The 24662-nt window shown below is 46.5% G+C and overlaps 1 protein-coding gene across 3 annotated transcripts in view; it reads right to left on the bottom strand.

Annotated features, from left to right (window-relative positions):
* The window catches only part of LOC118386209 (immunoglobulin superfamily member 3), a 145149-nt gene that overhangs the window by 51315 nt on the left and 69172 nt on the right, over nt 1-24662 (bottom strand). For all 3 annotated transcript variants that reach the window (XM_035773752.2, XM_035773750.2, XM_035773751.2), the window contains exon 3: nt 2226-2645. In XM_035773752.2, coding sequence (XP_035629645.2) covers nt 2226-2645 — 420 coding nt within the window. The remainder of the gene's footprint in view (nt 1-2225; nt 2646-24662) is intronic.

The following is a 24662-nucleotide window of genomic DNA, read 5'->3' on the forward strand; positions in this document are numbered from 1 at the left end:
TTACAGTATTCATTTCAACATGATGAGCGGCGGTATGCTCTGTGCATCTCATTCCCTCTCTCAGAGAGGTGCTAGCCCCTGGCTGTAATTATAAAGACTTTAAACAGACTTCCTGAGAAAACACAGTCGTGGAAAAGTTCAAAGCCTGCCATTTGAAGAGGGGAGGGGGGTGACTGTTTACACGTACACACACACAGTGAACTTTCATGCTGAGCGCTTGTCTCTAAAATAACAATGAGCCTAATAGCTAACAGTCTGGCACTGCCTGGACAGATACAAGCAGACTCACACACAAACAGGTCATCACTAACAGAGTGGAAAGCAGATGCCAAAACAAAGGCAAGTGACGATCATTGACCAATGAAGCGGCAGGATATTGCATTGTGACATCAGATCTGTATTCCTGGCTGGATCTAAACTCATGGAGCTGTGACCTGCTTTACAAGGACAACTTAAGAGTTCAGCAACAAACATGGCCATGGGAAACTGGGTCGTACTCACTGGGCACCAAACTGAAGCAAACAGATGAAAATGGGAAGGTACCATCTCAACTTGTTCAATAAGAAATGCTTTTTACGTTTTCCATTGCACAACGTTTTGAAACTTTTTGCTATGATGCGTCTTCATGAATACTGCCATGAACTGTGCCTGGGCAATACTGAGAGGTGAGAGACACGGAGGAAGGGAGGAGCTAAAAGTGGAGACATGCACCTGTCAACAGTTTGTAATAAATTAAACGTGAAAAGAAACAGGCCAATCAGATGCAGCGAGAGAGTAGGAAGTTCGAAAACAAGAGAGTTGGGAAAAGATAAAAGGGGGCAAGGGAGAGATGTGGGATGAGACGTTAAAGGGAGAAACAGAGAGGGTCTGAAAACAAAAAGGCAAGGAGAGCAGAGAACAAGATAAAGATAAAATGGAAAAAACCAAAAAAGAGAGGTTTAAAGATGTGTCGAGGGAGAGATGTGACGAGAAAGGGAGATAACGATAAAGTGAGGGAGAGAGAGAGCTGGAAAGAGAAGAGGTCCATTAGGATTCTGTCCTTGTCTAGACTCTCTCCTCTCTGTCTGTGGGTGATTAGCCAGTGATGGGGCTGTCTCAGGGTCCTCTCTCTCCCTCCCTCCAATACACACAGCCTAATGAAAGAGCCTCCAACACACACACACACACACACACAAAATCAGTAGACACATACACGCCCTGCTCTACTCCCTTTGTCACACTACAACACTCCCATCCATTTTAGATTATAAAAAAAGAGAGTGAAGAGAGGGGGTGTAAGATGCAGAGCTCTATGTGCCTCTCTTGGCTAACTTATTGCTCTTCTGAGAGACAGAGTCTTCCTATCGAACATCCTCTGATCACGATCTGGGGCGCCATTAACAATCAATGAATAATTCCACTGTCATTCTGCAAAAAAATGTATACAAATGTTTTTGCACCATATATCTACAGGAATGGTGTTCCTGGATCTGGAGAAAGACAGTATTGTACTGTACAGTGGCCCTGTATGCAATGTGTGTTTTGGGAGATTTTGCTATCCGGAACGTCTAGAAGTCCTCACAAGGATAGTACAGTGTGTGTGTAGTTCAGACTCTGTTCTTGTGCCCTGTCTGCTGGGTTAGAGGTCGACAGCTAATTAATTATAAGATCATTATCATAAGAAGCATACTATCTCCTCTGTCTCGCTCTCTCGCCTGTTCCGCTTCACCCTCCTCCAATCTCTGGGGGAATTTCCACCGTAAAACCGTGGATGGCTGAGAGATTTAACTCTCGTCACAAACAGAGCAGTATGTGTCATATACAGTAGACGAGCCCAGACACAAAGGGAGTTTCACTGTAGGATACACAGAGGGAACACTGAGGAATAGAAATTACATTTCATCTCTGACTTCAAGGTCACAGGAAGCCCAATGAGATGACGTACTACTATCACTACTATCATGAAACACTCCATTATTGTCAGGGTGTGTGTACTTCCTGCTTCCTGACCCTGTGCAATCTCTGACCCTTGTAACAATCCAGCTTTGTGTTTCCTGTATGCCAGTCAACACATGCACGAATACACTGATAAGGGCAGTCCGTAGAGGTTTGGTAAGCTCTCCTTAATGCTCTAATGAGCTTAGTGAGAGATACTGATCAGCCCTCGGAGAGTGTGTATGACGAGTCACAACCTTACACACACACACACACACACAATCTCGCCACTCCAGTCACCCCCTACTCACCAGTGGGCTGTATACGTAGCTGGGTCTTGTCGGCCTGCTTGCGGGTCATGGCGAACCAGCTGCGGTCGGGGTCCTGGATCCACTCTGCAGCCTGGCAGTAGAGCAGGCCCTGGTCAGCAGGCTGCAGCCGGTGGATGGTCAGCCTGTAGGACGTAGCGCTGGTCTTATCCAGTCTCAGGTCTCCTGAGGTCATCCTCTGTTTGTATGGCCCGCCGGCCCGGAGGACAAAGTCCCGGGACAGAGTGAGGATCTCCAGGGGTGGGGCGACAGCGTCTTCTGGGGAGCGCAGGTACCAACCCACAGACAGGTGTGTGTGCTGCTCCGTCGCCCGGGAAACCTCACAGCTGAGCTGGAGCGTGTCTCCCTCCACCTGGGAGAGGGTCTGTGGCGGCGCGGCGACGGTGAGGGAGTCGGGGATGACTGCAGGAGGAGAGGAGAGAAAGAAGAAGAGAGACAAGGCGAGTGTCACATCAGTGGTTCAGTGTTTGTTTAGCACATGGATCAAAGTTGTGGCTTTCATTCCCACATATACAATATTTACACATGTAAACTTGAAGTGGCTTTACATCAGCCCTTTGCTATAGGACATTGTTGTTATATTTCTGTTACATCAGCCCTTTGCTATAGGACATTGTTGTTATATTTCTGTTACATCAGCCCTTTGCGTTGACACCTCCTCTTGCGTATAGCATAACCCTCTCAGACATACAGTACCTCTCCCTCCCCTCATAGACCTCACACACAAGCTGTTCACTCCCTTACCATCGGGCGGACGGTATCGGCATGAGGTCTGATAGAAACTGTCTCTGAGCCTGTTGGTATCTACACGCTATCAGACTGCTGAACACTTGAACTGGACTGACCACCTGCTCAGACTCTTCACACTTTAGCTCACACACACACACACACACACACACACACACACACACACACACACACACACACACACACACACACACACACACACACACACACACACACACACACACACACACACACACACACACACACACCTTATTATTATTGCTAAATATTGCACAATTAAAAATTAAAAAACTTGCCCCCCAAAACACATGTAAATATTGCACTATAAATTGTGCCTTTCTGTATTATAATTATGCTATAAATGTCAGACTCCAGCCACCCTAGTCATGGACTGTTCTCTCTCCTTCCGTACGGCAAGCGGTACCGGAGCACCAAGTCTTGGTCCAAGAGGCTTCTAAACAGCTTTTAACCCCAAGCCATAAGACTCCTGAACAGCTAAACAAAAAGCTTAGTCACGTTACCTCTACCTACATAGTACCTCAATTACATCCACGAACTGGTGCGCCCACACATTGACCCTATCAGTACCCCCTGTATATAGCCTCCACACATTGACCCCATCGGTACCCCCTGTATATAGCCTCCACACATTGACCCTATCGGTACCCCCTGTATATAGCCTCCACATTGACCCTATCGGTACCCCCTTTATATAGCCTCCACATTGACCCTATCGGTACCCCCTGTATATAGCCTCCACATTGACCCTATCGGTACCCCCTGTATATAGCCTCCACATTGACCCTATCGGTACCCCCTGTATATAGCCTCCACATTGACCCTATCGGTACCCCCTGTATATAGCCCCCACACATTGACCCTATCGGTACCCCCTGTATATAGCCTCCACATTGACCCTATCGGTACCCCCTTTATATAGCCTCCACACATTGACCCCATCGGTACCCCCTGTATATAGCCTCCACATTGACCCTATCGGTACCCCCTGTATATAGCCTCCACATTGACCCTATCGGTACCCCCTTTATATAGCCTCCACATTGACCCTATCGGTACCCCCTTTATATAGCCTCCACACATTGACCCCATCGGTACCCCCTGTATATAGCCTCCACATTGACCCTACCGGGACCCCCTGTATATAGCCTCCACATTGACCCTACCGGTACCCCCTGTATATAGCCTCCACATTGACCCTATCGGTACCCCCTGTATATAGCCCCCACACATTGACCCTATCGGTACCCCCTGTATATAGCCTCCACATTGACCCTATCGGTACCCCCTTTATATAGCCTCCACACATTGACCCATCGGTACCCCCTGTATATAGCCTCCACATTGACCCTATCGGTACCCCCTGTATATAGCCTCCACATTGACCCCATCGGTACCCCCTGTATATAGCCTCCACATTGACCCTATCTGTACCCCCTGTATATAGCCTCCACATTGACCCCATCGGTACCCCCTGTATATAGCCTCCACATTGACCCTATCGGTACCCCCTGTATATAGCCTCCACATTGACCCTATCGGTACCCCCTGTATATAGCCTCCACATTGACCCCATCGGTACCCCCTTTATATAGCCTCCACATTGACCCCATCGGTACCCCCTGTATATAGCCTCCACATTGACCCCATCGGAACCCCCTGTATATAGCCTCCACATTGACCCCATCGGTACCCCCTGTATATAGCCTCCACATTGACCCTATCGGTACCCCCTGTATATAGCCTCCACATTGACCCTATCGGTACCCCTGTATATAGCCTCCACATTGACCCTATCGGTACCCCCTGTATATAGCCTCCACATTGACCCTATCGGTACCCCTGTATATAGCCTCCACATTGACCCCATCGGTACCCCTTTATATAGCCTCCACATTGACCCCATCGGTACCCCCTGTATATAGCCTCCACATTGACCCCATCGGAACCCCCTGTATATAGCCTCCACATTGACCCCATCGGTACCCCCTGTATATAGCCTCCACATTGACCCTATCGGTACCCCCTGTATATAGCCTCGCTATTGTTATTTTACCGCTGCAGTTTAATTATTGGTTACTTTTATTTTAAATGTTTTACTTATCAATTGTTTACTTAACATCGATTTTCTTAAACTGCATCGTTGGTTAAGGGCTTGTAAGTAAGCATTTCACTGTAAGGTCTACTACATCTGTTGTATTCGGTGCATGTGACAAATACAATTTTTGATTTGATTTATTCTACTGAGCTATTTCCTTTATGTTCATATTCTTATATTTTATATTTCTTATTGTCGTTGCATTGTTGGATGTGTATCCTGTATTTGACAAAAAAAAACTTGAAACTCCACACACACAGTGTTCAACAAGCCAGGGCACGTTCTCCTGACTGACAGCCCTAACCCTGTGAAGCCTCAGACGGAGGTCTACCAGATCACACACTCTAAATATACAGACAATGGATTTGGAATGAGAACACATTTCAGCATTAGCTAGCATCTAAAACTGACAACAGAGACAGTCAAACCCGGCCGGTTAAGAACAGAGAGAAAGAGACGAAAAGCGGGAGAGAAGAAGAGAGTGACATGACAGGTTTGAGAGGGAGGAGTGGTAAAACACTCTATACATCTCCAGAAATAAACCCTGGTTACTCTGTCTGGAGACAGGGATCGGCAGGATTATTATGGGATGGAAGACTAAATGTCCCAGCAGCAGACAGAGGGTGTGTGTGTGAAGATACATTCCGTCTAAATGTCTGTCAGTTGGACTCATATCCTGTTTGGGTCCTATTATCTCAGTAGGAAATGGCTCATCTAACCGGTCAGGGGCTTGATGTGATTAACATCTAATGGTTGACACACACACACACACACACACTGCCCTAGTATGTATAAAGACAGCGTGTAGGACACAATGTGCAGCAGCAGTCATCCTTTTAGTTGACCTGGACAAATGAATGGAGGATGGTAAAATGCAGGGACAGAGAGTAGTCTTTCCAGTAATACAGTGTAGTATTGTCACGCCCTGGTTAAGATGCTTGGCTCTTCAAGGGCTTTGTCAAGATATATGATATTGGAGTGCATTGTGCAGCAGGCACATGGTATTGCAAAGCAATTGAAACACATAAGCATTGTTATTGTGGAGATGGGCACGGGCTGGTTTCAATCCTGATGGTAATCCATCTATCCCGAAGCTTTCCTGGTATGAATGAGCACATATGCTAACAGCTTGCTTGTCTGTCTTGTTGTCTGTGTCTAGAGCTGGGATGATGAACCTAAAATGATTAACACCAACCATACTAATCACTTATCACAGGCATTTTGCTTACAGTACTTTCATAAAGAATTGAGACCCCTTGACTTTTTCCACATTTTAGTTAAGTCACAACCTTATTCTAAAATTGATTAAATAGTTTAGTTTAGTTAGAAATAGTTTAGTTTAGTTAGAAATAATTTTTTCCCTGATCAATTGACAAACTATACCACATAATGTCAAAGCAAAAACAGTTTAGAAATGTTTAAAAAAAAAAAATATATATATATATAGACATATGTTTTTAGATCATTTATTCAGTACTTTGTTGAAGCCCATTTGGTAGAGATTACAACCTCAAGTATTTTGGGGTATGATGCTACAAGCTTACATAGTTTACATACTCTCGAAGTAGACTGTGCTTTTAAACAGCTTGGAAAATTCCAGAAAATGATGTCATGGCTTTAGAAGCTTCTGTTAGACTAATTGACATCATATGAGTCAATTGGAGGCCTTACCTTCAAACTCAGTGCCTCGTTGCTTGACATCATGGGAAAATCAAAAGAAATAAGCGAAGACCTCAGAAAAAAAATGTAGATCTCCACAAGTCTGGTTCATCCTTGGGAGCAATTTCCAAATGCCTGAAGGTACCACGTTCATCTGTACAAACAATAGTATGCAAGTATAAACACCATGGGACCACGCAGCCGTCATACCGCTCAGGAAGGAGACGCGTTCCGTCCCCTAGAGATGAACGCACTTTGGTGCGACAAGTGCAAGTCAATCACAGAACAAAAGCAGAGGGCCTTGTGAAGATGCTGGAGGAAACAGGTACAAAAGTATCTATATCCACAGTAAAAACTAGTCTTATATCGACATAAGCTGAAAGGCCGCTCAACAAGAAAGACACTGCTCCAAAACCACCATAAAAAAGCCAGACTTAGGTTTACAACTGCACATGGGGACAAAGATCGTACTTTTTGGAGAAATGTCCTCTGGTCTGATGAAACAAAAATAGAACTGTTTGGCCATAATGACCATCGTTATGTTTGGAGGAGAAAGGGGGAGGCTTGCAAGCCGAAGAACACCATCCCAACCGTGAAGCACGGGGGTGGCAGCATCATGTTGTGGGGGTGGTTTGCTGCAGGAGGGACTGGTGCACTTCAAAATAGATGGCTTCATGAGGATTGGAAAATGATGTGGATATATTGAAGCATCATCTCAAGACAGTCAGGATGTTAAAATTTGGTCGCAAATGGGTCTTCCGACACCAAGCATACTTCCAAAGTTGTGGCAAAATGGCTTAAGGACAACAAAGTCAAGGTATTGGAGTGGCCATCACAAAGCTCTGTGATCTCAATCCTGTAGAAAAGTTGTGGGCAGAACTGAAAAAGTGTGTGCGAGCAAGGAGGCCTACAAACCTGACTCAGTTACACCAGCTCTGTCAGGAGGAATGGGCCAAAATTCACCCAACTTATTGTGGGAAGCTTGTGGAAGGCTACCCGGAACATTTGACCTAAGTTAAACCATTTAAAGGCAATGCTACCAAATACTAATTGAGTGTATGTAAACTTCTGACCCACTGGGAATGTGATGAAAGAAATAAAAGCTGAAATAAATCGCTCTCTACTATTATTCTGACATTTCACGTTCTTAAAATAAAAGTGGTGATCCTAACTGACCTACAACAGGGAATTGTTACTCGGATTAAATGTCGAGAATTGTGAAATACTGAGTTTAAACTTATTTGGCTAAGGTGTATGTAAACTTCCGACTTCAACTATGTGCCTTTACTGAGGAGTGGCTTCCGTCTGGCCTCTGTACTATAAAGGCCTTATTTGTGGAGTGCTGCAGAGATGGTTGTCCTTCTGTAAGGTTCTCCCATCTCCACAAAAGAACACTGGAGCTCTGTCAGAGTGATCATCGGATTCTTGGTCACCTCCCTGACCAAAGCCCTTCTCCCTCGATTGCTCAATTTGGCCGGGCGGCCATTTCTAGAAAGAGTCTGGGTGGTTCCAAACTTCTTCCATTCAAGAATGATGGCCACTGTTCTTGGGGACCCTCAATGCTGCATACATTTTTTGGTACCCCAGATCTGTACCTCGAAACAATCCTGTCTGAGTTATACGGACAATTCCTTCGACCCCATGGCTTGGTTTTTTTGCACTGTCAACTGGGGGACCTTATATAGACAGGTGTGTGCCTTTCCAAATCATATCCAATCAATTGAATTTACCACAGGTGGACTCCAAATTGTAGAAACATCTCAAGGATGATCAAAGGAAACAGGATGCACCAGAGATCAATTTCGAGTCTCATAGCAAAGGGTCTGAATACTTATGTAAATAAGGTATTTCTATTTTTTTTTTTTTTCTTTAAATAATATGTGCAAAAATGTCCAAAAACCTGGACATTTTTTGGAATAAAGCTGTAAATGTGGAATGTGGAAAAAGCCAAGGCGTCTGAATACATTCGGAAGGGACTGTACATCGTTCATTACAATATGTAGCCTACACTACAGAAATGCGAGTGATTGTTCATGGGACAATTGATGGCTACAACCATCAAACTAGTAGCAGTAGCTTAAAGGATAATACAATTTTAAAAACTACTGTGGTGCACATTAATGTTAAACTTATCATTCCATTTTTTATTATCGCAATTAAGGCAGGCAATTTTTCGCAATATGGACTTTTGTCCATATCGTCCAGCTCTGTGTGTGTGTGTGTGTGTGTGTGTGTGTGTGTGTGTGTGTGTGTGTGTGTGTGTGTGTGTGTGTGTGTGTGTGTGTGTGTGTGTGTGTGTGTTTGTTTGTGCCCGCACACTTGAACAGGGGACAGATTCTGAGAGATGGAGCAGGAATAAGAGAGAGAGAGAGAGACCACGACAGAGTGATCAGAGAGATAAGAGAGAGACAGACACCACGACAGAGTGATCAGAGAGATAGAAGAGAGAGACAGACACCACAACAGAGTGATCAGAGAGATAGAATAAGAGAGAGACAGACACCACGACAGAGTGATCAGAGAGATAGAATAAGAGAGAGACAGACCACGACAGAGTGATCAGAGAGATAGAATAAGAGAGAGACAGACACCACGACAGAGTGATCAGAGAGATAGAATAAGAGAGAGACAGACACCACGACAGAGTGATCAGAGAGATAGAATAAGAGAGAGACAGACCACGACAGAGTGATCAGAGAGATAGAATAAGAGAGAGACAGACACCACGACAGAGTGACTTTGAATTCACTGAAATAGTTTGGAATTGATTAGAGTTGACGAGGGTTGAATGAGTTACAGGCAATCCCTGTCACTAAGGGTAAAAGTTGTTTTCTCCGTGTCAACACCAAATATCTGTTACTTAGCGACGAGTACAACTGTACCATCAATCGATTGCCAACAAGTAGCAGGTTAACCACGGTAGCACTCCTAACCAATGTGTTCTGCCTTGGATCCATATGGATGGAGAATAAATGTGTTTGTGTCTTACAAAATTCTCAGTTGGTACTGGAGTAAGCCAACTGGCATATGGTGCTGTTCCTTGATATGGTAGCTTGAATGTTCCATGAGAGGGCTGAAGGAAAGAGGCTCTGTATGGCAGTCTCCTGATGCTGCCTGTGATACATAGGGCATTTCAGATGTCTGGAGGCTACTTAGGGAGAGAATGTTCGTTGGTGTGACAGAGGCCTTATTTGGTGTGTGAAAAGCATAGCAGAGAGCAGCTCTCACACAGAGACCACACTATACCACCCCGATCAACAGGAGAGAGAGGGAGAGATTTACAACATGATCGAGAGGGAGAAAGAAAGAGAAAAAAGGAGAGGGAGAGCCTACTCATTCCACAACAACCCTCCTACGCTACAGCCTCCTGTTGCCATAACAACCCACCTACTTTACACTACTGAGGTTCCCCCTAAAACAGCCCAGAGTTGCCATAACAACATCTCCACTTCCATACATCTTTCCCATGGCCCCCCTCCCACCAAAGAATCTGGATAACTGCAAAATGAAAACATGCTGCTCTTCTCTACATCCCTGGGTTGACAGGTCCACAAAACAGCTGGGTTGGCCTGACACAAAAACATACCACTAGAATGCATTCAACCAATCAGACATTAACCATTGGGGTCGTGGGGTCAGAGCCCAGGTGATAAACACACTGATGTGATCTACTTGAGATTCTCCCAATTGCCCCTTGACCTCAATCTGAGCAGGATTAAGGATGAGACGAAGCAAACATGCAAGCCCGTGCATACACTGCAGGAGTATGGACTTGGCCTGAATCTAGGAGAGACTTCCTGGCCAGCCCATACTACTGCTGCTACTGGTACGTGGACTTGTTTTCTCTTAAGTAAGAGATAGTACTATGAAAACAGGCTACAAACATCTACAATCACAACTTGGTCACATCCTGTGGTTGGTATGATTGCTGCCATGACAGTACATTTGTTGCCAACTACCAGATTTTCCATTGGCATTGTCTAAAATGCCATTGTGGTCTCACAGTAAACAATGATATCCAGTTTGGTCATATCATCATGAGTCATGTCTGAACGCGTCACAAGGTGTGTTAAAACGTAGAGTTGATGTAAGTGTCCCTGCAAAAATTCACTCTGGAGTGCCAGAGTGCGCTGAGAGTGTGCTCTGGGCGTTCGTAAATTCAGAGCGTTGTCAGATTGTCCATTTGATAAATTCTGTGCGTTGTCAGATTGTCCGTTCGTAAATTCAGAGTGCACACTGGACACTCTGGCCGAGGAGTAGGGTTGACCCAAGAGTTCTGACCTCACAACGGCAGTCAAGCACGTGAGCTAACTGGTTAGAGTTAGCTTGCTAGCTAGCTACCTCCAGATACAAATGAGAGAACACCTCACTCTGACCATTTTACTCGCCCTAGCAGAGGTGGTTAGCCCGTTTACACGTTATCTAAAGCGTTGGTGACTAACTGTGCTGATGGCAACAATTTAATGACATTTTATTGCCAACATTTACTGACACCGGTCATATTTAACATCACTAGGGTAGGGGGCAGCAGTCGGAATTTTGAATGAACAGCGTGCCCAAATTAAAACTGCCTGCTACTTAGGTCCAGAAGATAGGATATGCATATAATTAGTGGATGTGGATAGAAAACACTCTAAAGTTTCCAAAACTGTTAAAATAATTTCTGTGAGTATAACAGAACTGATATGGCAGGCGAAAACCCGAGGAAAATCCAACCAGGAAGTACTATTATTTTGAAAGGCTGTTTTTCCATTGAAAGCCTATCCACCACACAAAGACTTTGGACCCAGTTCACGAGCTCCGTGTCTTCATCTACATGTGGCCAGTCTTTAGGCATTGTTTCAGGCTCTTACTCTGAAAAATGAGGGAGATACAGCACTTTCAATCAGTGACCAGTGGAAATTTCCATTCATCAGCCATGCACCCTGATCGGGAACCCGCCTTTCTTGTTTCTCCTTTCCTATTGACAAAGCTTTTGCCCGGGTTGAAATATTGATTATTTATGACAAAAACAACCGGAGGATTGATTTTAAACATCGTTTGCCATGTTTCTACTAACTTTTATTGTACTTTTTTATTTTATTTATTTTTCGTCTGGAATTAGTGCACACGCCCTTTATTACTGGATTACTGGACAAAACGTGCAAACAAGAGGGAGGTATTTGGTCATAAAGAGGGATATTATCGAACAAAAATAACATTTATTGTCTAACATGGAGACCTGGGAGTGCCAGCAGATGAAGATCATCAAAGGTAAGTGATACATTTTTATGCTATTTCTGACTTTTTTCTGACTCTCCTTGACACAGCGGTTGCATTAAGGAGTAGTGTATCTATATTTCCATGAATAACACTTGTATTGTTTATCAATGTTTATGATGAGTATTTCTGTAATTTGATGTGGCTCTCTGCACTTTCACCGGATGTTTGTTTGAGACGATGCATTTCTGACCATTTCTGGCCAGTGTAAACTGAGATTTTTGGATATATATATTAACTTTATTGAACAAAACCTACATGCAATGTGTAACATGAAGTCCTATGAGTGCCATCTGATGAAGATCAAAGGTTAGTGATCCATTTTCTCAATTTCTGCTTTTTGTGACTCTTCTCTTTGGTTGAAAAATGGTTGTATGGTTTTCTGTGACTAGGTGCTGACCTAACATAATCACATGGTATGCTTTCACAGTAAAGACTTTTTGAAATCAGACACTGTGGTTGGATTTACAAGAAGTTTATCTTTAAAATGGTGGATAATACTTGTATGTTTGTGGAATTTTAATTATTGGATTTCCGCCCTTAAATTTTACTGGCTTTTGTCGAGGAGGGACGCTACTGTCCCACTGGTACCAGAGAGGTTAACGGGTGTTACGCATTCGTAAATTAATCTGTTATTCTGCTCTGTCGCACACTCAGACAAAAGTGCTCTGAAATCAGGAATACATAGCCAGGGTAAATTTACGAACGCAGCCTTTAAAAAAAAGAAATCAATACCAAAAATCGGTCTGTTTTTTGCATGGGATCAATCTACCGTATTCGCCAATGTCGACATTCTGCGATAGAAGGTGGCAGACCTACAGCGGTGTGCCAGACCAGGAGTCATCCCGAAAATGTATTTTCTCACAATAACTTCTGTAGCGTACAAACGGAAAGATGAGACTCAAGAACACAATGGTGTTCTTTATTTTGCTCTACACCCACAAGACTTGTCTGAAGGCAGGCCGGTACCAGTAGAAACACACACTATTGATGGAAGTACAGTGCATTCGGAAAGTATTCAGACCCCTTCGCTTTTTAAAAAATTCCGTTACGTTACTGCCATATTCTAAAATGGATCAAATAAATAAAAAATTCCTCAATCTACACACAATATCCCATAATGATTTAAAAACAGATAGCTTGTTTACATAAGTATTCAGATCGTTTGCTAAGAGACTTGAAATTGAGCTCAGGTGCATCCTGTTTCCATTGATCAACTTGGAGTCCATCTGTGGTAAATTCAATTGATTGGACCTGATTTGGAAATGCACACACCTGTCTATATAAAAGGTCCCTCAGTTGATAGTACACGTTAACACAAACACCAAGCCATGAGGTTGAACGAATTGTCCGTAGATCTCTGAGACAAGGATTGTGTCCAGGCACAGATCTGGAAAAGGGTACCAAAAAATGTCTGCAGCATTAAAGGTGCCCAAGAACACAGAGGCCAACACCATTCTTACATCGAAGAAGATTGGAACCACAAAGTCTCTTCCTAGAGCTGGCTGCCCAGCCAAACTCAGCAATCAGGGGAGAAGGGCCTTGGCCAGGGAGGTGACCAAGAACCTGATGGTCACTCTGACAGAGCTCCAGAGTTCCTCTGTGGAGATGGGAGAACCTTCCAGAATGATAACCATTTCTGCAGCACTCCATCAATCAGGCCTTTATGGTAGAGTTGCCAGGCGGAAGCCACTTCCCAGTAAAAAGGCACATAACAGTCCGCGTGCAGTTTGCCAAAAGGCACCTAAAGGACTCTCAGATCATGAGAAACACAATTCTCTGGTCTGATGAAACCAAGACTGAACTCTTTGTACTGAATGCCAAGCGTCACGTATGGCGGAAACCTGGCACCATCCCTATTGTGAAGCATGGTGGTGGCAGAATCATGCTGTAGGGATTTTCTTTCAGCAACAGGGACTGGGAGGCTAGTCAGGATCGAGGTAAAGACGAACGGTGGAAAGTAGAGAGATCCTTGATGAAAACCTGACCTCAGACTTGGGCGAAGGTTCACATTCCTACAGGACAAAGACCCTACGCACACAGCCAAAACACAGGAGTGGCTTCGGGACAAGTCTCTGAACGTCCTTGAGCGACCCAGCCAGAGTCCGGACTTGAACCCGATCAAACATCTCTGGAGAGACCTGAAAATGGCTGTACAGCAACACTCCCCATCCGACTTGACACAGCTTGAGAGGATCTGCAGAGAAGAATGGGAGAAACTCCCCAAATACAGGTGTACCAAGGTTGTAGATTTATATCCAAGAAGACTCAGGGCTCTAATCGATACCAAAGCTGCTTCAACAAAGTCTTAAGTTAATGGTCTGAATACTTGTGCAAATGTGATGTCATTCTTTTTTATTTTATACATTTGCAAACATTTCAAAAACCTGTTTTTGCTTTGTCATTATGGGGTATTGTGTGTAGATTGATGAAGAACATTTTTTTTACTCAATTTTAGAATAAGTTTGACGTAACAAACGTCGAAAAAGTCAAGGGGTCTGACTACTTTCCGAATGCATTGTATATATACACACGGTATGGAAGTACTTCAGTGCCCCCCAGCAGTGAGGCTAAAATCATAATAAATGTTCCATTGTTAATAATGTTCCATAATAATGTTCAATTGTTATATACTTACAAGGGTTCCAAATCAAATCGCTAAAATGATCCTTGGTATGACCATTTCAAAACCATTCAAAATGTTAACTTAGTAGAAACCCAGCCATGGGCCCTTATACCAGCGCTATTCAGGTATATTCTTACTGGGGCCAGATTTGAAAAAGGTTATTTACAGGGGGGCCCAATATTTTCTACATGGGACTACTCTTACTCTTCCTAAGACCAGTAAAAAAAAAAAAAACACAAAACACAATAATCGTATAACGCATTTTAACTCAAATTAAATATTGCTTTAAGATGAACCTAATTCAGTGCATCAAATTGTTTAAATAATGGAACATTGGTACTTATAACACAGTTGACCTGCATCACATGAATGACTTTCTACATTCCTGTCCTTTATAGAGTCATCTTTTGTTTTTATTTGCACAGAGGAAACCTTTTATGCATGGCATTTTGCAGCATCACATTCTGTTCTATTTGATAATTATTTTTCTATTTCTTCATCATTATCAATGAGAGAGGCTGGACTGAGGGCTTGTAGGCCTGTTGTAAGGCAGGTTCTCACCACCTCACCAGACATCACCGACAACAACCGCCGCCTCTGGGTACAAACCCACCGTCGCTGGACCAGACAGGACTGGCTGCTCTTCACTGCCGAGTCGCTGTTTTGTCTCACCAGGGGTGATGGTCGGATTCACGTTTATCATCGAAGGAATGAGTGTTACACCGAGGCATGTACTCTGGAGCGGGATTGATTTGGAGATGGAGGGTCCGTCATTGTCTGGGGGTGGTGTGTCACAGCATCATCGGACTGAGCTTGTTGAGATTGCCTGCAACGACAACGCTGTGTGTTACAGGGAAGACATCCTCCTCCCTCATGTGGTACCCTTCCTGCAGGCTCATCCTGACATGACCCTCCAGCGTGACAATTCCACCAGCTACACTGCTCATTCTGTGCGTGATTTCCTGCAAGACAGGAATGTCAGTGTTCTGCCATGGCCAGCGAAGAGCCCGGATCTCAATCCCATTGAGCACGTCTGGGACCTGTTGGATCGGAGGGTGAGGGCTAGGGCCATTCCCCCCGGAAATGCCCGGGAACTTGCAGGTGCCTTTGTGGAAGAGTGGGGTAACATCTCACAGCATGAACTGGCAAATCTGGTGCAGTCCATGAGGAGGAGATGCACTGCAGTACTTAATGCAGCTGGTGGCCACACCAGATACTGACTGTTACTTTTGACCCCACACAATGGAGTGTTTTGTTTGGGCTAAAATCAGTCATGTCAACTATTTTGTCCCTCCTCTTAGTCCAAAATGAAGTCCATTCAATTGATTGAAGACGTCACTAACAAACATCTGATATGAAGTCCTCATCAAACATTGTCGCTAGATAGTTTATTTTCTTCGCCACAAGAAAGCAAACACCCATCTCCTCCCTAAACTCACATAGGCCGCTCTCTTGACAGCATTATTACCCATGCTTAGCCACTGATCATGATGTAAAAGTAGAGCATGTTGCTCAGCAGTCTACAAAACAAGCGATGTTGATCGGATAACGGTCATGATAGTTATAACCGAGTCCATGGTGTTTTTTAACTCACCGCTGAGTTAAGAGTAAAGAATGTTCTGATGTACCAGGCAGTGTAGTGATCTCATCTGCAGTGAAAGAGCCGATAGGCTGGCAGACAGACCCTGTACCTCTGTTAGCAGCTTTGATTGGCTGTAACTGGTATGGTGGGTGATATTGATTGACAGTATTTAAATGTGAAGTATTTGTAAAGTATTTGAACGAAGGCTCCTTCTCGCAATAAACATAGTATTTTTTGCTGACTTTGTTTAATCAATGATGTTCAGAATTGATCAAAGGGCCGCGAGCCGCCAGTCGAATAGCCCTGCCTTCGACCTTAGTTATTAAATAACAGAGGAAGGGTCTCTCCCTCTGTCGCTAGTCCCTCTGGACGGCATTTCATGTAGCGTCCCAAACCATCTGAGAGGGATGAAGGGATGAGCGAGGGAGGGAGGAAAAGAGAGAGAAAGAGCGGTAAAGACGATGACATTGCAGATCAAACGGCTCAAGTTCACTTCAAAACCGTGTCCTGAATTACATCTAACCTTTATGTCACCATTAATAAGTTACACTGAACGAACTCTCCTCTTTGAAGAAAGCCATCGGAGTAGATTAAAATAACGTGTGTGTACTTGTGTGTGTTCCTGTGGACTGTGACGGGTCAATCCTCGTTACCAGATTTCTCTGCAGAGCTGAGTCACTTGGAAGTGCCCAATGACACACAACTACTAGCAATAATCCAAGCATCGAGTTACCCTCAATAGAAATAAAAATATTGAGGGGCAACCAGTATGGCTGACACGACCCATGTGACTCAGCACAGGGAGAACTGTGACCATGACAACACTGATCTGGAAAGGAGGCCATTTGTTAATGCAATATTCGCTCAGAAATTGTGTGATTGGTTGAGACGTCTCGTTGTTTGGATGTGAAAATTCAACTGGGGCGGGCTCGGAGGGCTGTGTGTGGCTGTGCATGTGGGTGTTTGAGTGAGAAAGACACCGACGAGAGCCAACCCGTAAAAGCACAGCCCCCTTAATCATCAACAGAGAACTTTGAGAGTGTTAGACTAGTGAAAACAGACATTATAGAACATAATAACACTATAAGAGAAGAGAAAGCAGAGAATGGTGAGGACAAGGTAGGATAATTAGCAGTAATTGCTCTGTGAGAAACATAGATTGCTGCTCAGAGGAAAATGGAGAAGGTGTGTGTGTGTGTGTGTGTGTGTGTGTGTGTGTGTGTGTGTGTGTGTGTGTGTGTGTGTGTGTGTGTGTGTGTGTGTGTGTGTGTACACAGGAGATGCATACGAATCCAGTGATGACTAGAGGAATGGGCATATGTGTACTATTTATTTCCCTCCGTCTTCCTCTCTATGGCTTACAGCGAGTCAGAGAGGGATGAATACATTCTCAGGATTAGCAAGAGGGAGGAGTAGGATGAGGATGATGCTGATCAGAGGATGAAGAGGATGATTGAGGAAGAGGATCATGAGTGTTCTGCTAGGCCCGATGAGCCTCACTTTAGATGTTGAGTGAACATATTCAGAGAGGAAAGGAGAGGAGGGGAGAGCAGAGGAGAGAGGAGAGAGTAGAGCAAAGAAGAGGAGGGGAGAGCAGAGGAGAGGGGAGAGAGTAGAGCAAAGAAGAGGAGGGGAGAGCAGAGGAGAGGAGGGTAGAGAGGAGAGCAGAGGAGAGAGGAGAGCAGAGGAGAGAGGAGAGCAAAGGAGAGAGGAGAGCAAAGGAGAGGGAGAAGAGCAGAGGAGAGGAGGGTAGAGCAGAGGAGAGGAGGGTAGAGCAGAGGAGAGGAGGGTAGAGAGGAGAGCAGATGAGAGGAGGGGAGAGCAGAGGAGAGAGTAGAGCAAAGGAGAGGAGGGGAGAGGAGAGCAAAGGAGAAGAGGGGAGAGGAGAGAGTAGAGCAAAGGAGAGGAGGGGAGAGGAGAGAGTAGAGCAAAAGAGAGGAGGGGAGAGGAGAGAGTAGAGCAGAGGAGAGGAGAGGAGAGAGTAGAGCAGAGGAGAGGAGGGTAGAGAGGAGAGAGTAGAGCAAAGGAGAGGAGGGGAGAGGAGAGAGTCGAGCAAAGGAGAGGAGGGGAGAGGAGAGAGTCGAGCAAAGGAGAGGAGGGGAGAGGAGAGAGTAGAGCAAAGGAGAGGAGGGGAGAGGAGAGAGTAGAGCAAAGGAGAGGAGGGGAGAGGAGAGAGTAGAGCAAAGGAGAGGAGAGAGTAGAGCAAAGGAGAGGAGGGGAGAGCAGAGGAGAGAGGAGAGAGTAGAGCAGAGGAGAGGAGGGTAGAGAGGAGAGAGTCGAGCAAAGGAGAGGAGGGGAGAGGAGAGAGTCGAGCAAAGGAGAGGAGGGGAGAGGAGAGAGTAGAGCAAAGGAGAGGAGGGGAGAGGAGAGAGTAGAGCAAAGGAGAGGAGGGGAGAGGAGAGAGTAGAGCAAAGGAGAGGAGGGGAGAGGAGAGAGTAGAGCAAAGGAGAGGAGGGGAGAGGAGAGAGTAGAGCAAAGGAGAGGAGGGGAGAGGAGAGAGTAGAGCAGAGGAGGAGAGCAAAGGAGAGGAGGGTAGAGAGGAGAGAGTCGAGCAAAGGAGAGGAGGGGAGAGGAGAGAGTCGAGCAAAGGAGAGGAGGGGAGAGGAGAGAGTAGAGCAAAGGAGAGGAGAGAGTAGAGCAAAGGAGAGGAGGGGAGAGCAGAGGAGAGAGGAGAGAGTAGAGCAAAGGAGAGGAGGGGAGAGCAGAGGAGAGAGGAGAGAGTCGAGCAAAGGAGAGGAGGGTAGAGAGGAGAGAGTCGAGCAAAGGAGAGGAGGGGAGAGGAGAGAGTAGAGCAAAGGAGAGGAGGGGAGAGGAGAGAGTAGAGCAAAGGAGAGGAGGGGAGAGGAGAGAGTAGAGCAAAGGAGAGGAGGGGAGAGGAGAGAGTAGAGCAAAGGAGAGAGAGAGGAGAGGAGAGAGTAGAGCAAAGGAGAGGAGGGGAGAGGAGAGAGTAGAGCAAAGGAGAGGAGAGGAGAGAGTAGAGCAGAGGAGAGGAGGGTAGAGAGGAGAGAGTCGAGCAAAGGAGAGGAGGGGAGAGGAGAGAGTCGAGCAAAGGAGAGGAGGGGAGAGGAGAGAGTAGAGCAAAGGAGAGGAGGGGAGAGGAGAGAGTAGAGCAAAGGAGAGGAGGGGAGAGGAGAGAGTAGAGCAAAGGAGAGGAGGGGAGAGGAGAGAGTAGAGCAAAGGAGAGGAGGGGAGAGGAGAGAGTAGAGCAAAGGAGAGGAGGGGAGAGGAGAGAGTAGAGCAAAGGAGAGGAGGGGAGAGGAGAGAGTAGAGCAAAAGAGAGGAGGGGAGGAGAGAGTAGAGCAAAGAAGGGGAGAGGAGAGAGTAGAGCAAAGGAGAGGAGAGAGTAGAGCAGAGGAGAGAGGAGAGAGTAGAGCAGAGGAGAGAGTAGAGCAGAGGAGAGAGGAGAGAGTAGAGCAGAGGAGAGGAGGGGAGAGCAGAGGAGAGAGGAGAGAGTAGAGCAGAGGAGAGAGGAGAGAGTAGAGCAGAGGAGGGGAGGAGAACAGAGGAGAACAGAGAAAGACGACAGCCACAGTGTTGGATCTAGGGCCACAGCAGGTGGCACATTCATAATACAACACATACAGACAATGAGCCATACTGCCTATCAAACATAGTCGGTGTGTGTGTACACTCTCACGAACATATCCCAAGCTCTCTCTCAGTCTCCCACACAGTGCTATAAAAACCACACCGTGTCCAATCACCTAAAATGAACAGAGGAGACAGATGGAGGAAGGGAGGGAGGACAGTAAGGTAGTGGGAGAAGGGATGACAAGACACTCAAGTGTGTCTGCAGAAATAGTTCTGAGCTATTCAACATCAGACATCTGGCAGGCCAGCTAATGGAGTAACCACATCCAGGTGGTGTGTCACTGTGACTGCAGCCCACATGAAGGCTCTACTGTTAAACAAGGGCCGCTGAATCCTCCTCGCCTCTCGCTGTCCCTTTTCACACTCCTACTCTTCCATTCTTTGCCTTTTTTACTCCGAATTCTTCACGCTCTCCACACTCTTTCATGCACCCTTTCTCTCACAGTCTCATGGTTCTCTTTCTTTAGCTAAGCGGTTTGTCAGCACCCAATTATCACATTCCGCTTCTCTCGCTCTCCTTCTCTCTATCCTCTAGTCAATCACACAACACACATACTGGCTGATACTGATAGTGAGCTTTTCTCTCACACTACCTTGCTGACTGGGCTGTACATGCAAGCTGCTCTGTCTCTCCCCTCACACTATTTGAACATAGATGATTTCATATGGAAGTTATACAATCACAACTAGACTAGATGTATGAATATTACTGATCACTATACCAAGATGAAAATATGTGTGCCACACAAACACACAAAAAGAACCACGGTACCACACATACAGAGCAACACACACGTCAGTATGGGAGCCCTGAGGGGACAGCTGCTCTCTCTCAACACACACGTCAGTATGGGAGCCCTGAGGAGACAGCTGATCTCTCTCTCCCTCAACACACACACACACACACACACACACGTCAATATGGGAGCCCTGAGGGGACAGCTGCTCTCTCTCAACACACACGTCAGTATGGGAGCCCTGAGGAGACAGCTGATCTCTCTCCCTCAACACACACACACACACACACGTCAATATGAGAGCCCTGAGGGGACAGCTGCTCTCTCTCAACACACACGTCAGTATGGGAGCCCTGAGGAGACAGCTGATCTCTCTCTCAACACACACACACACACACGTCAATATGAGAGCCCTGAGGGGACAGCTGCTCTCTCTCAACACACACGTCAGTATGGGAGCCCTGAGGAGACAGCTGATCTCTCTCTCAACACACACACACACACACACACACACCACACACACACACACACACACAAACGTCAATATGAGAGCCCTGAGGGGACAGCTGCTCTCTCTCAACACACACACGTCAATATGGGAGCCCTGAGAAGACAGCTGCTCTCTCTCAACACACACATGTCAATATGGGAGCCCTGAGAAGACAGCTGCTCTCTCTCAACACACACATGTCAATATGGGAGCCCTGAGAAGACAGCTGCTCTCTCTCAACACACACACGTCAATATGGGAGCCCTGAGAAGACAGCTGCTCTCTCTCAACACACACGTCAGTATGGGAGCCCTGAGGAGACAGCTGCTCTCTCTCAACACACACACACATCAGTATGAGAGCCCTGAGGGGACAGCTGCTCTCTCTCAACACACACACGTCAATATGAGAGCCCTGAGGAGACAGCTGCTCTCTCTCAACACACACACACACACGTCAGTATGAGAGCCCTGAGGGGACAGCTGCTCTCTCTCAACACACACACACACACACGTCAGTATGAGAGCCCTGAGGAGACAGCTGCTCTCTCTCAACACACACGTCAGTATGGGAGCCCTGAGGAGACAGCTGCTCTCTCTCAACACACACATGTCAATATGAGAGCCCTGAGAAGACAGCTGCTCTCTCTCAACACACACGTCAGTATGGGAGCCCTGAGGAGACAGCTGCTCTCTCTCAACACACACGTCAGTATGGGAGCCCTGAGGAGACAGCTGCTCTCTCTCAACACACACACACACGTCAATATGAGAGTCCTGAGGGGACAGCTGCTCTCTCTCAACACACACACGTCAATATGGGAGCCCTGAGGAGACAGCTGCTCTCTCTCAACACACACACACACACACGTCAGTATGAGAGCCCTGAGGGCGACAGCTGCTCTCTCTCAACACACACACACACACACCAGTATGAGAGCCCTGAGGCGACAGCTGCTCTCTCAACACACACACACACGTCAGTATGAGAGCCCTGAGGCGACAGCTGCTCTCTCAACACACACACGTCAGTATGAGACCCCTGAGGCGACAGCTGCTCTCTCAACACACACACACACACACGTCAGTATGAGAGCCCTGAGGCGACAGCTGCTCTCTCAACACACACACGTCAGTATGAGAGCCCTGAGGCGACAGCTGCTCTCTCAACACACACGTCAGTATGAGAGCCCTGAGGCGACAGCTGCTCTCTCTCAACACACACACACGTCAGTATGAGAGCCCTGAGGGCGACAGCTGCTCTCTCTCAACACACACGTCAGTATGAGAGCCCTGAGGAGACAGCTGCTCTCTCTCAACACACACACACGTCCCTCTCTCACCTTCAGCCCCTCAACTAGCCAATCCCCCTCCCCTCTTCACTGAAACACGGAGTCACAGACAGAGGGGGGAGCACTGTATTCAAAAGGGACACACGTTGATCTGGAAGCGCGGGAATCAGTGGATTTTGTTATTGTAGCAGCTGAAAGGTGAGGTGGAGTTAGTTGGCTGATTCATGGAGAGAGGATGTAGCATGAGGAGCTGTTTACACAAAGACAGGAGGACAGATTTGACACACACACACTCCCATGATAACACCCGCGCACGCACACGCTCCCATGAAAACGCGCACACACACACTCCCATGAAAACACACACACACACACTCCCATGAAAACGCACACACACAAACACTCCCATGAAAACGCACACACTCCCATGAAAACGCACACACTCCCATGAAAACGCACACACTCCCATGAAAACGCACACACTCCCATGAAAACGCACACACTCCCATGAAAACGCACACACTCCCATGAAAACGCACACACTCCCATGAAAACGCGCACACACACACACACACACACACTCACACTCACACTCACACTCACACTCACACGAAAACACATGCACGCACACACACGAGAGCATGGAAGCAGGTTGAACATTTGAAAACACACACACACTCGCTTTCTCTCTGACACGATTCCTATCCTCCTAGAGGCCCAGCAAGCAAAGGAGCTTGAGAAAGAGAGATTTAGGGAAGAAGGAGAAAAGCGAGAGATTAAAAAGAGAGAGAGGCGTGAGAGGAGGGGTAGTTTGGAAAGAGAGGTGGGAGTATGAAAGACAAATCTTCCTAAGATGAGCGTTTGAGAAGTGTTCAGGCAATGCTGTCGCTGAATAAAATCCTTGGGAGCATCAAATACATACACACGATGCTTTTTAAACACAAGAAAACATCCGTTTCCTGCCATCACTCGTTTTCTATCTCATTCCCCTGTTCTCTACCTCGGTTTCTCGTTCTATGACTCGCTCTCAACTTAAGGATCTCCCTCGGCCCCCGTTTCTCCACCTCTCCCTCCACCTCTCCCTCGTCTCTCACTCCTCTAACCGTACTGACTTGTGTACTGTAACAGTAAACATTCTATTGTACTCAAACATACTGTATATTGTCTAAGAATGGATGAATTCCCAAAAAAGGGCAAAAACAATGTAACCAGAATAAAAGCAGTCATCTACTGTATGTAACCTAGTTACTATTTTTGTTACAGGGCTTCACCTCCCTCTCTCTGCCTCTTACACTTAGAGAAGCACCCCACCCTCTCTTTTCATCCCTCCCTCTCTTCCATCCCCCACTCTCTCCAGCCCCAGATGGTCAAGTACTGTGACCAATTGAAGACAACCCTGGGAACAGAGCCAGTTACAGCCTCAGCCATCTGACCAGCACTACTGTGTGTGTGTGTGTTTAGATCACTGCAGGCTTTGTCTCATTGCCACTTCCAGGTGGTGCTGCTTGCTTTTGGAGGATTGTGTATATATGTATGTTGTGTGAATAACTGGAAAATAAGCCAATCTCCAGAAGCACATGCAGATTATAGCAGGAGCACAGGGTAGAGGTCTGGTCTGTAAGACAGGGCTAGTCCTTTCCTTCATCAGACCAACCCCCATGCACCCACAGACAGCAATGCAGCCATCAACTATATGGAGACCAAGAGAGACAGGGGTGTCTGGTCGGTGACCAGTGTGTGTGTGTGTGTGTGGTGCTGATGGGGGAGGGGAGTGTGGGGAGGAGGGGAGGGTGGCTGAGGGGTGTGTGTGTGGACTGTGTCTGTGTGTGAAGAAAGGGGTTCAGGGTGGGGAGGGGCTAGAATATGCTAAACCCGGTGTGTGTCTGTGTGGGACATGAATGTGCAGTCTGGAGATTCCCAGGAGGGTAGTGTGGGGTGGGCAAATACCGTCTGGTGTGTGTGCGCATGTGTGAGGGGCGGGGACATGCATGTGAAGTCTGGGGTGAGAGTGGGTAGAGTAGAACCACTAGGAACCAGTCCAGCAGGGTAGCAGATGAGAGGAGCAACTGTCTGAGCTAGAGCCAGCACACACACTCTCTCTGGCAGAGCTCAACCCTGGCACAGGGGCACAGGTGGCAGCATATGTCTGCACCCGCCTGTTCGGAGGGAAAGACAGAGGAAGAGAGTGTGTGTGTGGTAGGTAGAGTGTGTGTGTGTGGTAGGTAGAGTGTGTGTGTGTGGTAGGTAGAGTGTGTGTGTGTGGTAGGTAGAGTGTGTGTGTGGTAGGTAGAGTGTGTGTGTGTGGTAGGTAGAGTGTGTGT

Source organism: Oncorhynchus keta, chromosome 7 (assembly GCF_023373465.1).
Source record: "Oncorhynchus keta strain PuntledgeMale-10-30-2019 chromosome 7, Oket_V2, whole genome shotgun sequence".
NCBI classification, from domain to species: Eukaryota; Metazoa; Chordata; class Actinopteri; order Salmoniformes; family Salmonidae; genus Oncorhynchus; species Oncorhynchus keta.